Below are 14,807 nucleotides of genomic sequence, written 5' to 3' on the forward strand. Positions count from 1 at the left end.
GGGCTCTTTATCAGTGTGCTGCCGCTGGGTCTTTCAGTGGAAATTACTCCCTTGAAGACGAACGTGGTTTGTGGCTTGCTGTAGGGACACGGGGTTTTTTGATGTTGACCCCTGTTCACAAGGGGCTACAACACAATCACTGAAGTTGTTCATGGAAATCATACTGTAGAAAATCACAGTCCTGGGAGTGATGCGCGAGCCACGTAATCCATCTGAGAGTGGTACCCTCCCCAGGAGCACGCGCAGACCCGCGCCGTAACCAACCTCTGCACTTGTTGTACAGCACTGATTTTCCTGTTTCTTTCTTGCAGTACAATAAACACCTCTTCGTGCACATTGGACACGCTAACCACTCTTACAGTGACCCCTTGCTTGAATCGGTGGACATTCGTCAGATTTATGACAAATTTCCTGAAAAGAAGGGCGGTCTAAAGGAACTCTTTGGGAAGGGGCCCCAAAATGCTTTCTTCCTCGTAAAATTCTGGGTGAGTAAGACATGCCGCGGAGAACCTCTCTTGCTGAGAAGGCCTGTGTGTTCAGGTACTTAGCACTCTTCAGGGTGCTTGTGGAAATTTCTCCTGTCATTGTTTAGAGGCGGAAAGCTGTGCATCCTTCAGGTAGGATGCTGGCCCAGAGCGTCTTGTTGACAGCTCCACAAGAAGGCTGTGCTGCAGACACATGCCAAGGCAGATGTGAGCCTCTGCTGTGCTTGGCACAGCTGCTGGGCAGGAGCAACCAGGTAAGGAGAGCCCTCGTTTGTAAATGGGGAACTGCCATCTAGCGGTACGAGAAAAGTCGGGGAAGCCGCAGGAATGGAGATAGTGTTTCAGTGTTGCGAGTGTTGAACTCTGGCCAGATGCAAATACTGAAATATCAGTCCTGCCATCAGGCTGCATTCATGCAGATAGGACCAAGTGGGATTTGAACCAAGTATGCACCAGGATGACTGTGAGCCTGGGATGGGTCCAGACTGCTGCTTAAATTTTTTTTGGTTGTTAGGGCATATATGCTTCCCCCTTGCCTCTTTGATAGTCGGCTGTGGGACTCCAAAAGTGTATCTGTTCGTACCAGTTGTGAGCAAGAGTGAAAAAAGAATTTGAATGGAAGGCTGAGATGTTGTGTATTGATCTCATTTTGGTGAATTTCATTGATATATCAGGTTTTTCTTATTGCATCCAAAAAATGTCATGTTAATGATGCTGTAGGTTCATCCAAAAGGGCAGTCAGACATCCCGGCTGGACCTTATGGTTACACTAAAGCTTTGTCTACTCATTGATTTGTTGAGATATTTTTTGTGGTACACTTTTCACAGCAACAGCTACCATCTAAACATTTTAAATTTGTCTTTTTAAAACCTCAGTGAAAGGGGCATATTCAAGGCAAATTAATTATGTCACATTACAAGGTGGACAGGTTGATGCTGAAAGCAGAAAAGGTTGATCTGGAGTCATCACTTTTGATGAGATTTCCTGGTGTTTGTTGCTTTCAGGAGAAGTTTATCTATGTGACCCCCAAACACTCTTCACATTGTACATACTCAAGAGTTTCTGTGGCACCAGATTTGGAACTGGAAACCAGGAATGAGGGAGTCTCTTATCTCAAATATGGGTGTAGAAGGGATAAACCACTGAGCAGGATCTGCGCTGGACTGCAGAGCAAATCCATTGAGAAACTCATGGGGCTTGAAACTAGGCGTGGGAGCTGTACACCAGGCATGTGAGGGCTGGCTGAGCAAAGAGGCCAGGAACGGGAGGTAGCAGAGAACTGAAACACAGCAGGCACCAGGAGCCTGGAAAAATCAGGTCAGAATACAGGGTCAAAAAGAGGGAGGCAGTGGGAAGAGGGAGCGTTTGGGATAAGGAGCCTGCTGGGAAACATGGGGAGGAAGACACACAACAGAGACAGGTATGTAGGAGGTGAGGACAGGGGAAACCTGGCTGCAGAGGAACAGGGCTTGGAGGTTAAGGATCTCTGACCACTAAGTGCCTTTCCTTGCAAAACTTGGGCTTGAACGGAGGACCGGCATCTCACCAATCCACTTTGCATAATAACTTCTTGCAAAATCTGCTGGCAAAGTGAATGTCACCTCACTCTCCTGTTCTTGGTTCCCACAGAGAATGACAAGTCTCAGACTTTACATTAGCCATAAGCAGCAGAGATCTGTGATACGGTCATTCATGTACGTCTATTTTAAGTGCTGCTTTTTCTCCATGTGGAAACTGATTTTCAAGCTGAATGCTCAAAGGTGTATGCAAAGCCAGTAGAGATCTTCTCTGGATGGCATAAGGTCTGTGTTGCACTCATGACTTTGAAAGTTCAATTGCCAGCCTTCTCTACTTGATCTCCTACAAGCAGTGCACACCTTTAACATTCTTGTCTCAGTTCCCCATCTTAATATGGGGGTGATGCCATCCCATCACCTCAGGTGGTCATTGAGAAATCAAACTTCTGGCTCTTTAGTAAAGAATCAAGGTAATGGCATGAAGAAAACCTTTATAAAATTAATAATTCTGCATTCTTCACATTTTGAGTGGTGTGCAGGAAACAGGGACTGGACCACACTGAATAATGAAGACAGAGAAATATTGTATAGTTGCTCAAAGGGCAAATGTGCTGTCGTGTAGCTACAGTCTGTTTCACGACGACGGCAGTCAGGATGTGCAGGCAGCTTCAGTCCCACATTTCCTAACCTTGCGGTGCCTTCCAGCCTAATGGTCTTTGAGTACAATTCTGTGCTGTATTAACTTAGAGATTAAAAAACACACAGTGCTAACATCCTTCTAGTTATATATTAAAAATGTGGTGAGAATGTCTTCCTGAGCCGTGACCTTAAAACAGGCCAGTGGATTTTCTCTCTTATCGAGTGAGGCAGAGGGAAGGTGCCAGGGGCAGTGGCTGGGTGCAGTGAGAGTCATGGTGAATGCCCTTCTAGTAATAAACTTCACACCAGTGCCCCTCAGCTAGGAGTGTGTATAGGGAAAACAGAGGGTGGCTGTGTAATTAGCCAGCAGAATTAGATCCTAAACTGCCAGCTCACTGTCCTTAATCTCTTTCACTCCATTAGGACATTTCTTCAGAAAAAAGGACGTTGTTCCCATTTTTATGGGGAATGACAAGGATCTATTCTAAACAGTCATATGTTACTGGTGTAAAGCTGGCAAACATTGCTGACAATCTTCTGGCCCTATTAGTAGCTTCAAGCTAATTAAAATGAAATTATATTAGTTTTTGTTTTCCTATCCTTTTCTTTTAAATTAAGTAACCATGTCTAAATCTGTATCAACTCTCTCTTTATCATCCACTACTTCCTCCTACTCTGAAAGTTCAACTTCTCCCACATTCTGTTCATGTTGTGTGGTTATTGCTTACTCACAGGACTCTCTCTCACCCTTCATTTAACCTTTTTCCCTTCCCATCCTTTCTGTTATCTTCTCCTTTTGTTAACATTTACCCATCGGTAGCTTGCTCAGCACTGTAAGGTACTGAGTGCACCCTAGCATCAGTGTTCGGTGACAGTCCACGTTTTGGTGGAATTTGATTGTAACGTGAATAAAAGAGGAATGTGAATTTTTGTTAGGCCAGTAAGTACAAGTGAGAGAGCACTGCAAGGAGAATTGATGAAAGGAAGTGGGGAGCTGAGTGAAAGGAGTCCAGGGAAACCAGAGAAGGAAAGGAGACAGGTGGTGTGTCAAGTAGAAGCTGGAAAGCAAAGGTGAGGATATGATACCAGAAGGGATGGTGAGCCTGTAAATGGATTTAAAGAGAAGTCAGAAGAATGTCACTGGAGGCAGCAACAAGGGTATGTTGTTTAGACATTACATCTAGCATGGAAAGGAAAGATGGGAAATGGGAAGACCAGAGACAAGCGCTCACATTGGGGATGACTAAGACAGAAAGCGGTTTAGCCCTGGTAGCTGCCTCCTGCCCTTTCCCATTTAGTTCTGCATGAGGCTTCTCAGCAGCATGGTTTTCTCTGTGTTAAAGATAATAAGGCTTGATTACAAAAAAGTGGGAGGGAAAGGTCTGAGATCTTAGAAGTCATTTGGCAATTGTGGAGTTGACTTTGCAAAGCATCATACGTACGGAGTACAAAGCAAAGTGTTGCTTTGCTTTGCGGAGGTTTGTTCTTTCATAGAGATTGTATCTCCTGTGAGGTACAGCCTGGTGCTGGGAATGGGTGAGCTTCTGGCCTCAGGCCCAGTGACACACCTGGATGTCGCACTTTTGGGCCTTTTCCTACCTAACAGTAAAGGAGGAAGAGACCCCTCACTTTACACCACATCAGCCAACCTTCCTTACAGCCAGCCCTCCCTGCAAAGCAGTTTCCAGGTCCTTGTCTTGCACCTTGAACACAGGGACTGTTTGCTGCTGTTTACCCTAGGGAGTCACTGGGAATCAGAGAGTTTGGGAAAGTCACCCCAGAGAAGGCTTTTACAGTAATAGATAGAAGGAGCTTTACTTGGTTCGTATGTTGTACACTCAGTACAGTGAGTAAATGAGGGACAGCATACTGATGATATGGCACAGGAAACTTGTGTGGAAACAGTATAGAACTAGAGGTTGCAGGGATAGAAAATGAAAACAAAAATGAAGGTTCTAAAAACCTGTAAATGTTATGTGCTAGGACACTGAGAAGGAATTCAGACAAAGCTAAAGAATATCTGCAGATGAAACCTTTCCCTGAGTGCAGGTTGAGTGCACAATCCTGCTTCTGTTACCTTAGTCGCTAACAAAGTAAGTCCACTCTATGTAAAACAATCAGGTATGACTCATGCCATCTAATCTTTGTCTGAGTAAGGTTAGTTTGTTGGTTAGTTTGTACTGGAACTGTTTTTGTGACTTGAGACAAGCCCCAAAGTTTTCTGGTCTTTGAAGTTGTGATTAGCCTATCTAAAGGCTAAGTCAACATGTGGCCTCTGTTGATTTCTTTCGTTGGTTGAAGTTCTAGTCATATTGATGTCTGATGCTATCCCCACTGACTACTCATGGCTATTCTTAAATTACCTAATCCTAATTAATACACTTAGGCCTCTTGAAAAAGTCCAAGCTAAATGACAGACTGCACCTCCAGCTTTCCCCCAAGATGTCTGCCCAAAACATTACTGCTGGCCCTGCTGCCTTGTCCCTCTCTCTCCTGCAGCAGGTGGCCCGTAGGTCTGTCCCCCTCACACCACCTCCCTTTTGAATCCAGTATCCCTCAGCCACATCTCCAGTACCAACCCTGCTGTTAGGATCTGAGATGCTTTCACTGCCTCTGGCAGGGGAATTGCCCTGGGAAGGCACTGCACATTAGCTCCCGTTACACCCCTGCCAGTTTTGCCAGCTCTGTAACTCGCCCCTGTCTAGTGCTAGTTCATCTGGCAACGCTTTTTACTACGAGGTGCACCTTTAATGCTAATTCAGTGGTGTCTGCCCGCTGCTGCCTAGACAAAATTCTTCTGGTTTAGCTAGTTATTTCTCTCACACCCCCCCCGCCTCCAGCGAACTCCGAGGCGGGGATTTCCTTTTTGCTTGACTTCTCTACTTAAGCTACAGTGTCGTGCAGCGGGTCCGTGCCTCTGCTGTGAGCCTTAGTGATGGTGTGAGCACGCCCTGCAGTGGTGTGGCCGTGGGGTTTGTGTCTCTGGCACTGCCAGACCCTCTGTGCCAAGCCTGAGCTCTGACTCTGCAGACACAGAATGGTTCTGGGAAGCAAATACATCTGAAAGGAGGCCGGATGCTTTCTGACTTGTGGCAGAAGGAAAAAAACAGCTGATAAAAATTAATATTGGGCTGTCAAGCTTTCCAGTTATCTGATCCGCTGGCTTAATCTTAAACGTTTGCAGTAGCTTGAACTGTTCTTCAAACTGAGGAAACCTTAGTCAGAGCTCGGTGCAACTCTGAAATACAGACCCAAACTCATCTGAAGATGCACGGATGATATTAATTGATGTTTAAAATGAATGCCTCTATTTGCAGGAATCTGCAATGCAAACTAGGAGTTTTAGAAAGTAATGCATATTATAATTAGGGCGAGCTTTTAAAGATGCTTTGAAGTCCTAAACATTTTTGAAATTCAAATGTGGGATGGAAATAAAGGAATCTACACAATAAAGGGGCATTAAAATATGTCCCCCAAAATTTCACTGTTTTATAGATGTAAATATATGCCATAATTAGTGGTAAGTAACATGAGGAGGATGGTTAAGTTTATTCCTATTCTTATTCAAAACAGCTGTGGCATGAAAAATAATGCTCCTTCTCTTTGTGATACACTGGAACAAACAATTTACCCATGTAATCAGTGTTCAGAAATGGCTTGTGCCTGTGGTCTCCTCCCACCCCCTCCCGAATTTATCCCCATGTGCCTCCAGCCGTCTTAAAAGGTGCAGAGATTCTTTGTGCCCTTCATTCACACACACACAATTGTGGCTACTGCCTGTGTTGGTTTTTTTCCCTTTCTATTTTTTACGTGTAATTTCTATTGCACAAGCTAGAGTCTTGGATTTCCCTCCACACACTCAGACACACACGCACGCTCGCCAGCTTTGACTGGCAAATGATCTGCAGCTCACAAATGGGATCCGTAATGTGAATGGGTCTATGGCCAGCATGCAAATGTATGCAAAACAAATTAGATATGGAAGAAAGCAGACATCTATTTTCTTTTCCCCATCACAACCCTCTTGGCGCAGGGAGCTCACATGGTGCTTGTGGAGGACCCCTTTGCAAATTGATGCGAGGGCATTAGCGCTTGAGGCTGGATAATGAGTGGAAGGGGCCGAGCAGCTGGGAAGCTGGAGCAGCTTGGCCTGTCCATCAGAAGCCCAACCATGTGGCAGACCTGGACGCAATTCCTGAGCTGCAGCGTAGCGCGCGGCGAAATGTGCCAACCGCCCAGATGCTCCCCTTGGAAAAAATTGCTTCACAATTTGGAATCTCTGCTCTTTGATCGCTCTTTGGAGAGGAGGAGGGGAGGCATGATGTAGTCATATGAGTAACACACCTCCCTGCAGTCAGCAGTTGTTAAAACCTATACGTTGTTAATAAGTGACCTTATGTGCTTAATGTTAACTACCAAATGCCAGGGTAAATTGTCCTGGCCCTCTCCAGACCCCACTGTTTCCCGTAGGTGATGTTTTCCTTCCACTCAGCAGGAAGGATTTAGACTCTCCTCAGCAATTTTTGCTGGTGTTGCTTTTTTGGTAGCCAAAGCTGTTATTATTACACAAGCGCTCTGCCCTCTGCCTCTAACACAGAGCCTCAGAGTTCTCTTCCTCCCCCTCCCCCCCTCAATTTTTTACGCTTTATTTTGGTTGCAGCCAGCTCCGTTTGTGCTTGCTCTGGCACACTGGCAGAGACTTCCCCATACAGCATGTCAGACACTTGGTGATCTTAATATGTAACATTTTCAGTGCTACCCATTGAGAAGCTATGCTTTATTAATGAATTAATCATGGTCTTACACAACTACTGTAGATTGGGTGCCAGAAAGCTGAGTGCCTCTCCTGCTTCTAAATGCATTCAGCTAATATAAATCTCAGCACTTAGAAATAAATCAAAATTGAGAGTTTTACCCTCTAAAGTAAAAGAGGAATTATTCCATTTGTGTTTTTAAGTTGTGATTTTTTTTTCCTACAGTGTATTGAGCTTGCATTTTAAAATTCCATGAGTTATTGGACTCGTGTTCATCACATGTGATCATACCATAATATCTGAAATGCTGTAATGTTTGAAATCAGGCAGATATACTCGAAATAACCATTTTATATGGTTATTTATCTGTGTATGCTACAGCAGTGCCTACCAACCCTAATTCCTGGAGCTGTGGGTCGGTGCATAGTTGCATGAGAAGCTGCACAGAAGGGACAGCTGGTTTACAGCTCAGGAGGACTCACAATCTGAGTCTGAAATGCAAGCGAGCAGCTAGAGACACTGTACCAAGGAAATAATGAGATAAAGCTGGTTGCAGCACAAGAGGCTGCAGGCACAGCACTCCAGAAGCTCTGCTGTTGTCACATTTTTCACAGGGATCATTGAAAAAGGAAATTATAAGGAGAGGGTTAATTGAGGTTAATAAGCTAAATTCCTATATTTCAATTTCCCTACTATTATATTTGTCCAGTCTTGCCACGTCTGTAATATGGCAGTGAACCTTGCTAAGTAACATCCACCTCTGGACAATAAGCCTACTTGAACTAGAGCATCCGTGCTAGTTAGATATTTGGGTTGGTTAAAAGAGACCCAAGTCAGTAATGGTGATTCCACACAAATGAAAATTATGCCACCATCTCAGTGCCATCAGGGTCACCTGCCCCTGCCTTGTTTCTCAGTTAGCTTCTGCGTAGCTTCAGCTTTCTCTCTCCTTATGGCCTTTTCTGCAAGATGTAATCTATCAGGAGACTCTTCCCCGTGTAGCAACTTGTAGGCTATGACAAAGTCGTGGAAAAACTTCCCTTGGAAAAAGTAAGTAGATGGAGTTTCATTAGTCATTCACTACAAAGGATGTTTTCCAGACCTGAAATCATTCTTGTAACTCTTTTCTGAATACTTTCCAATTTTCCAACATCCTTTCTAAAATGTAGACACAAAACCTGGAATTGCTGTAGTAAGGAGCCTGCTGGAGCTGAACGCCAGGGTAACACAGCGCCTCATTCCTGCTCAAAGCGACGGCCGCAGCTCTCACAGCCACCGCAGTGCCCATTTGTAGTGCAGCCTTTTTTTGGTTTGGTTTGTTTTAAAGTAGGTTCCTAACGTTTTTGGGGGGTGAGGGGTGGAAATCCCCTGAATCTGAATTGAGACGCTCCCCCCCCCCCTTTCAGCTTTTAGAGAAATAATTTTGCTTTCAGGTGTATATGTTTAGACAAACCCTTTCCTATGTAAGCCCTAAGAGTAAGTCTTTTGCCATCATCTTTTCAGCAGTTTTGTATTTTACTGGAAGTGATAGTCTTTCCTTCTTTTCTGAAGGAATTCAACATGGAACAAAGTTTTCAACACCTGGTTCCTCGCTGTCACAGTCCCCTCTGCGCAGCGATACGCACGACCTCTAAGTGAAAAAAAAAGAACCCAGATTGAGGAGCAGGATTTGGTGTAGTACATGAGAACAGAAACAGTCTCTGAGTGTTTGTAGAGGCTTTGGTGAAGCCTTCATGTTAGAGTATTGGCTGCTGCCAACAATTTTTATGTTGGTGTTACACTGTTTGGAGGAGTTTTAAAGCAGTTTGTAATGAGTTGAGCATGAAAATCCTGTCTTTCCTTGCAGACACCTTAATGGTGTGCTAAACTAAAAAAATAAAAACAATTTAAAAGTCCAATAGCCAATTAGCAACTAAAGCTAATTCAGGTGTGTATTGCCACCGTGGGACTTTTGCAACAATGCTGTGATTGCCTATGAGTAAATCGTGACATTCAAGTGATAATTTCAAGCACTCATTCGAACTTCAGGCCCAGCCTGCGTTTCTTGTGTATGGGGACTGACTGCTGGTGACTTCAGCAAGCCCGGGGAGAGCAGTGGGAGTGATCAGCAGGGTGCCAGGTGGCCACACGTGTTACTTTTCCAGAGGAAATGTCAGCATGTAAATACAGCAGTTAGCTGCTTCTTTCAGTGGGCTTCAAAATCAGAAGGCAGCAGATAAAAAAAAATTCTTATTTATTTAACTTTATAAACAGTTGTTGTTGCAGCTTGAAATGTGAGGTCCCTGCAGCAGGCCCTTTTGACAACACGAAATTGAGAGGAGCATTTTAGTTAGGAACCCTTAAATGTTTTGGCCCTATCTGAAACAAAAAAAATTAAAAATTAAAGTTTTAACAGTAAAATTGTGGCAGCAGCAGGAATACCTGCTTTTTAAGAGGTTACTGATACTATTATTGTTGTCATTGGTAACCACAGTAGCAAGTTTTATCATAAAAAATCCCTGTTCTTCAGAAATTCCGGCGGAGCAGCTGCGGCGCGGCCGATGGCTGCTCCCGTTCGTCACGTTTAGATGTTTGTCATCTTCCGATTGCAAACCGGCTGTGGTGGCAAATTGCTTATTTACTGTGAGCTCAGAACAGTTCCCTGCAGCTCACTGTGAACACGCCGCTTCAGACGCACATTAAACATTAACTGCTGACCTCATGTGCGAGAAACAAGGTGTGATAGCGATAGGGTTTCTTTCTGTTATGCAAAATACGTGACGATAGGGCTGTTTGTGTTACTCCGAGTAAAGCTCAGGAGACTTCTCCACTGATTAATTAACCAAAGCCAGCCTGAAGTAATCTTAGACCTATGTCTTCTCCGCACCACAGACTAGCTCAGTCTGTGCTATTATCAGCACGTCGCCTCAGAATTGTGTACCACAAATAAGGGCTGGAGACACTAAGTAGAATTAATGAGTTGTTGCCTAGTTAAAAATTAAATAGCAGTTACAAATGACCTGAACTGTAGCGAAGGCAGGGCTATAACTGGTGCGCGCTAACTAGCAAACAAACATTCCTGTAAACTGGCTTTTTTATCAGCTCTCAAGGCAGACAAGAAAGTTTCTGTCAAAATTTGTATTGCATTTCCATGTCAGCACTAAGACCAAGCAGAGCTAGCCAACCAAGAGGAATGGCTGCGAGCAGCGCGCTTCCCTGCTAAAATGCTCATCGCCGATTCTTGGATGTTGCGCTGCAGTAGCTGATCAGCTATTTCCACATAAAAAGAAAACCCTGCCCACTCTCTCCTTGGGCACCAAAGATGTCAGCAGAGCTAATGCCTGAATCAACAAATCCAGCTGTGGCTCTCCCCAGACTCTGCCTGTGTCCGTATTAGTGCCCTTTTAAGTTGAGGGCTTTTGAAAATGGATTCGTGATGACAAAGAGCACAGTGGCAGAACAGCTTCAGCGCTGCTGGGGAGGCCGGATTCAGCATGTGACCTGTGCTGCTGCTTTGTCACCAAATTAATCATGCTGTGCACAGGACTTGGATTTGGATATAAATAATTAAAGGTAGCACCGTTCCTCGCTTGACCCTGCAAGTCTCAATCTCGGCTGCTAGATATCAAAGGCAGCACAGCAGTTACTGAGGCAGCAGAGAAATGCTGAAAGAAATGAAATGCTTCCAGTAATATTTTGCTCGTGTGGAAGGCATGGCTCAGTGCGCGCACAGCTGATGTTGCGTCATACAGCTCTGTGAAGTCAAATATTGTGCTGAACCAGGGCCATATGGCTTGACAGAGCCTTATCAGGGATCGATTCCCTCGTTGCGCAGCCATCTCCCTTTGCCATGAGGGTTTTGTTGCTTTAAGAAAGGAAAAGGAGAAAGTGTTCGATGGCCCCTGAGGAGCAGGATAGGATACCTCGGTTGAGTTCCAGTTGGCGGACAGGTTCCCTCCGGGGGAGTCAGCTCTGGAGCCGGGCTCCTCGCAGGTGATCATTCCCTTTGCTCCAGGGACTTCATCAGCTATCTGCCAGACAAGCACATCACCTGTAGCCCAGAGAAATAGGGTTGTCTTTTGTTGTTTAAAGTTTGAAAAAATTGCCACTTCCCTAAGGTTTTTACTGCAAAAATTAGGCAGGCACTTTCCAGGCAGGCGGTAACTGTTGTCACTGTAAATCTCCCCCGCTCCTTCCCTTGTTCCTGAAAAGAACAGTGAGCTAATTACAGCCTACGCTACTGACATTGTCAAAGGGAAAATAAAATCTTCAACGTCTATTCCTTTTCCCCAACAGGCTGACTTAAACTGCAACATTCAAGACGACACAGGAGCATTTTACGGAGTCACTAGTCAGTACGAGAGCTCAGAAAACATGACAATCACCTGTTCCACCAAAGTCTGCTCGTTTGGAAAGCAAGTAGTAGAAAAAGTAGAGGTGGGTGTTGTGATGGGCTGTGTGGGGTGATCCTCTGGTTCCCTTTCATTTCAATTAGGGTTTTCTCTCTTGGCTTTACTTGACTCTTATCTGTCTTTTCCTTTCTTGCTCTAATCCTTCCTTCCAGAGTATTTTCCTTCCCAGCAGCACTGGGGCTCATTTTAAATCACTGGCTGAATGGTGGCACTATAGTTTAGTTAAGTAAAATCCCAGTTGCCTGTTGTATAGGAGACCCTCCTCCACCCTGCCTGTGGCATCCTTCAGTGGGGGCCCTGCAGTTGGCATTGGCACTGCCTCCTCCATCCCCTGTCAGGAAAGAGTTGAAGCAAAAACACTTTTGCTCCCATTTCCAAACACTTGGCCAGCCAGGCAGCCTGTTTGCAACCATACTGCAGTGACGAGCAGCCCTCTGTCCTCAGGTTTTTTAGAGAATTTTAAAGCTGTGGCAGGTGTGCTATGCTTTGTCTGTAGCCATGCTGCTTTGATCCTATTTCAGGTGCAGTGAGGCACAACGTTCCCAGTAGCTTCTGAATACAAAGGTGCATCTTTTCTGAACAGGCAGGGCCCTTTATATTTAACCTGTTCCAAGCACAGAACTGTATGGCATGGTCAGGTGGCCAGTTGGTTTATGGTACAGTGGTACTGCAGCTATCTAACTTCTGTCCCACACCCACATCTGATAGCGGCAAGACAGTTTTTGTATAGGAATTTTAGCCTCGAGCTGCAGGTTGATCCTCTACAGATGCCCTGGTTATGTCCTTATACCAAGTAAGTTCTCTGTGCGTGACGACCATTAAAAAGTTTTCTATCATTCCCATTATTCCAAGCTTAGAAAAAAAAAAAACCACGAGCCACGGAGTAGCTCATCTGAGCAACTGGCAGCAGGAGCCCGAGAGTCACAGCCCCTTGTGAGCCCCGGCAACCCAAATCAGTCTCTTTTTCTTATGACCGTGGTCTTGCATCTTTCTGTGATTCATGAATTGCCTATGAAATCATCCATTAATAGAGCTAGGGCTTGTCTGTGTCTGTTTATGCATAAACACATGCTTATTTTTGCTGTTCCCTCTGCAGACAGTTGCCTTGAAACTACTGTAAAGTCATCTTACCACAAACTTTTCTGCTTAATCCATTTTTACTTGACTTGGATTTACCTTTGTGCAATCCACATCTGTTCTGTGTTTTGATTCACACATGAGAGAGCAAGTAGTGGTATTATAACTACTAAGAATTCAAGGCCCTTGAATTTTCAGCAAGGCACTGCATAGCTCGGGCAGGGAGCTAGCATGTAGGCACGTGCGTGTGTGTCAGAGCCGCTTTCTCTTTTTTCTGTTTACACAAAAGAAGAAATGAGCAGATTCAGTGTTCACTTTTTTGCTAGTTCTGAATTACCTTATTCTAAATGCCTGTTGGGTTTTTTTAGACTGAATATGCAAGGTTTGAGAATGGCCGATTCGTGTACAGAATAAATCGCTCTCCGATGTGTGAATATATGATCAACTTCATACACAAGCTGAAGCATTTACCAGAGAAATACATGATGAACAGCGTGTTGGAAAACTTTACGATTTTATTGGTATGAACTCACTTTTTATTTTTCCACTTCTAAAATACTCACAAGCTTTGTAGGGCTTGCTTAACTTGTCATATTGAGAACCAGTTTCCGAATCACTTAGTCCTGTTGCTTACTAAACAGATCATCCCACTGACTTCAGAGTAATACTCTTGGCATTGTGCAGTATGGACACCAAGGATGAAAAGGCAAAGCTGGCTGAGAACATGAGCAAACATCTTTGTTGCTTTCCAAAAATTCAGCTTACTGCTCTCTTCTTGCAAGTCTTTGTTTGGTGGTTGAAGCGAGCCTGAGGCAGTAACTCTGAACCATCCTGTTCACCTAATGGGTTCTCACTGAGATGCCAGTTGTAATACAGCGAATGTCAGTGGTGCTAACTAGGTCTTGGGCCAGGAACGTGTGCGGCGCTGGGTACACCCAACAGGTGCTCTGACACCTGAAGAATGGCCCATGTGATGGCCCTTAGGCCAGTTTCACCAAGGTGCCCAGCTTGCTTGCTTTGTGGCTTTGGGGTGCTGCCTCTGCCAAGCACGGAGCCATGCGCTGCTGCAGCTGCAGGATTCGGGCCAGACCACGGGCTGGTAGGACAGGCAAGAGGGAGATCAGTGAGCACAGGGCCACGTGCACCCCCTCGGCTACCTTCTGGCAAGTGAGCGCAAGGGACAGGGGTGCACTGAGTCGCTTTGCTGAAGCGGGGTGCAGCATGAGGAGCACTGAGCCGAGACCAGAGGATGGCGGCTCGTGGCCAGGCAGCCAGAGTGGGCTGCATTGCGCAGAGCACAGTGCGAGCACCATCACAGAGGTCAGTTTAACTTGCCAGGGAGAGCGAGTGGGAGGACATGAATTTCAAGCTGCCACACTAGAGACTGTCTGCATTAAGCAGCCGCCTCTTGTTGTGGCCCTGGTGTGTCCACGTTTGTAATGCACTGTCAACCCCTTCCTTCCCCCAAACAGGTGGTAACAAACAGGGATACACAAGAAACCCTGCTCTGCATGGCTTGTGTATTTGAAGTGTCGAACAGCGAACACGGAGCACAGCATCATATCTACAGGCTTGTAAAGGACTGAGCAGTTATTTATATACACACTTCATTTCACTTCTTTATCAAAACACAGACTGTAAACCTCAACACTAAGTGGCAGTGCCTCTGGCCCAACTTTCACCCACATTTTTCTAAATCCTGTTTTAGTGAAGTCATTTTTAATGTGTTCATATATAATGGTAGCTGTGAAATTCTGGTACAGTTGTAAAAATTATTTCTAAAACTAAGTGTTCTTCAAATTTGTAAACCACAGTTCTTTGGGAAGACTGTATTTAAGAACCTAATGCCTCTGTCTGTGGAGGCCTATTTTTAATTCTGATAGAAAAATGTATGACAGAGCATTTGCCATGGGGAAAAACTGACAGCATTTATAAGAATTTAT

General features: G+C 44.9%; 1 protein-coding gene across 2 annotated transcripts in view; it reads left to right on the forward strand.

Moving 5' to 3' along the window:
• The window catches only part of TEAD1 (TEA domain transcription factor 1), a 152,578-nt gene extending 137,980 nt beyond the window's left edge, over positions 1–14,598 (forward strand). For both annotated transcript variants that reach the window (XM_084264048.1, XM_084264047.1), the window contains exons 9-12: positions 312–485; positions 11,672–11,812; positions 13,233–13,385; positions 14,337–14,598. In XM_084264048.1, coding sequence (XP_084120174.1) covers positions 312–485; positions 11,672–11,812; positions 13,233–13,385; positions 14,337–14,450 — 582 coding nt within the window. In that variant the 3' untranslated portion in view covers positions 14,451–14,598. The remainder of the gene's footprint in view (positions 1–311; positions 486–11,671; positions 11,813–13,232; positions 13,386–14,336) is intronic.
• Positions 14,599–14,807: the final 209 nt, after the last annotated feature.

This window comes from Gallinula chloropus (genome assembly GCF_964237585.1).
Source record: "Gallinula chloropus genome assembly, chromosome: 4".
NCBI classification, from domain to species: Eukaryota; Metazoa; Chordata; class Aves; order Gruiformes; family Rallidae; genus Gallinula; species Gallinula chloropus.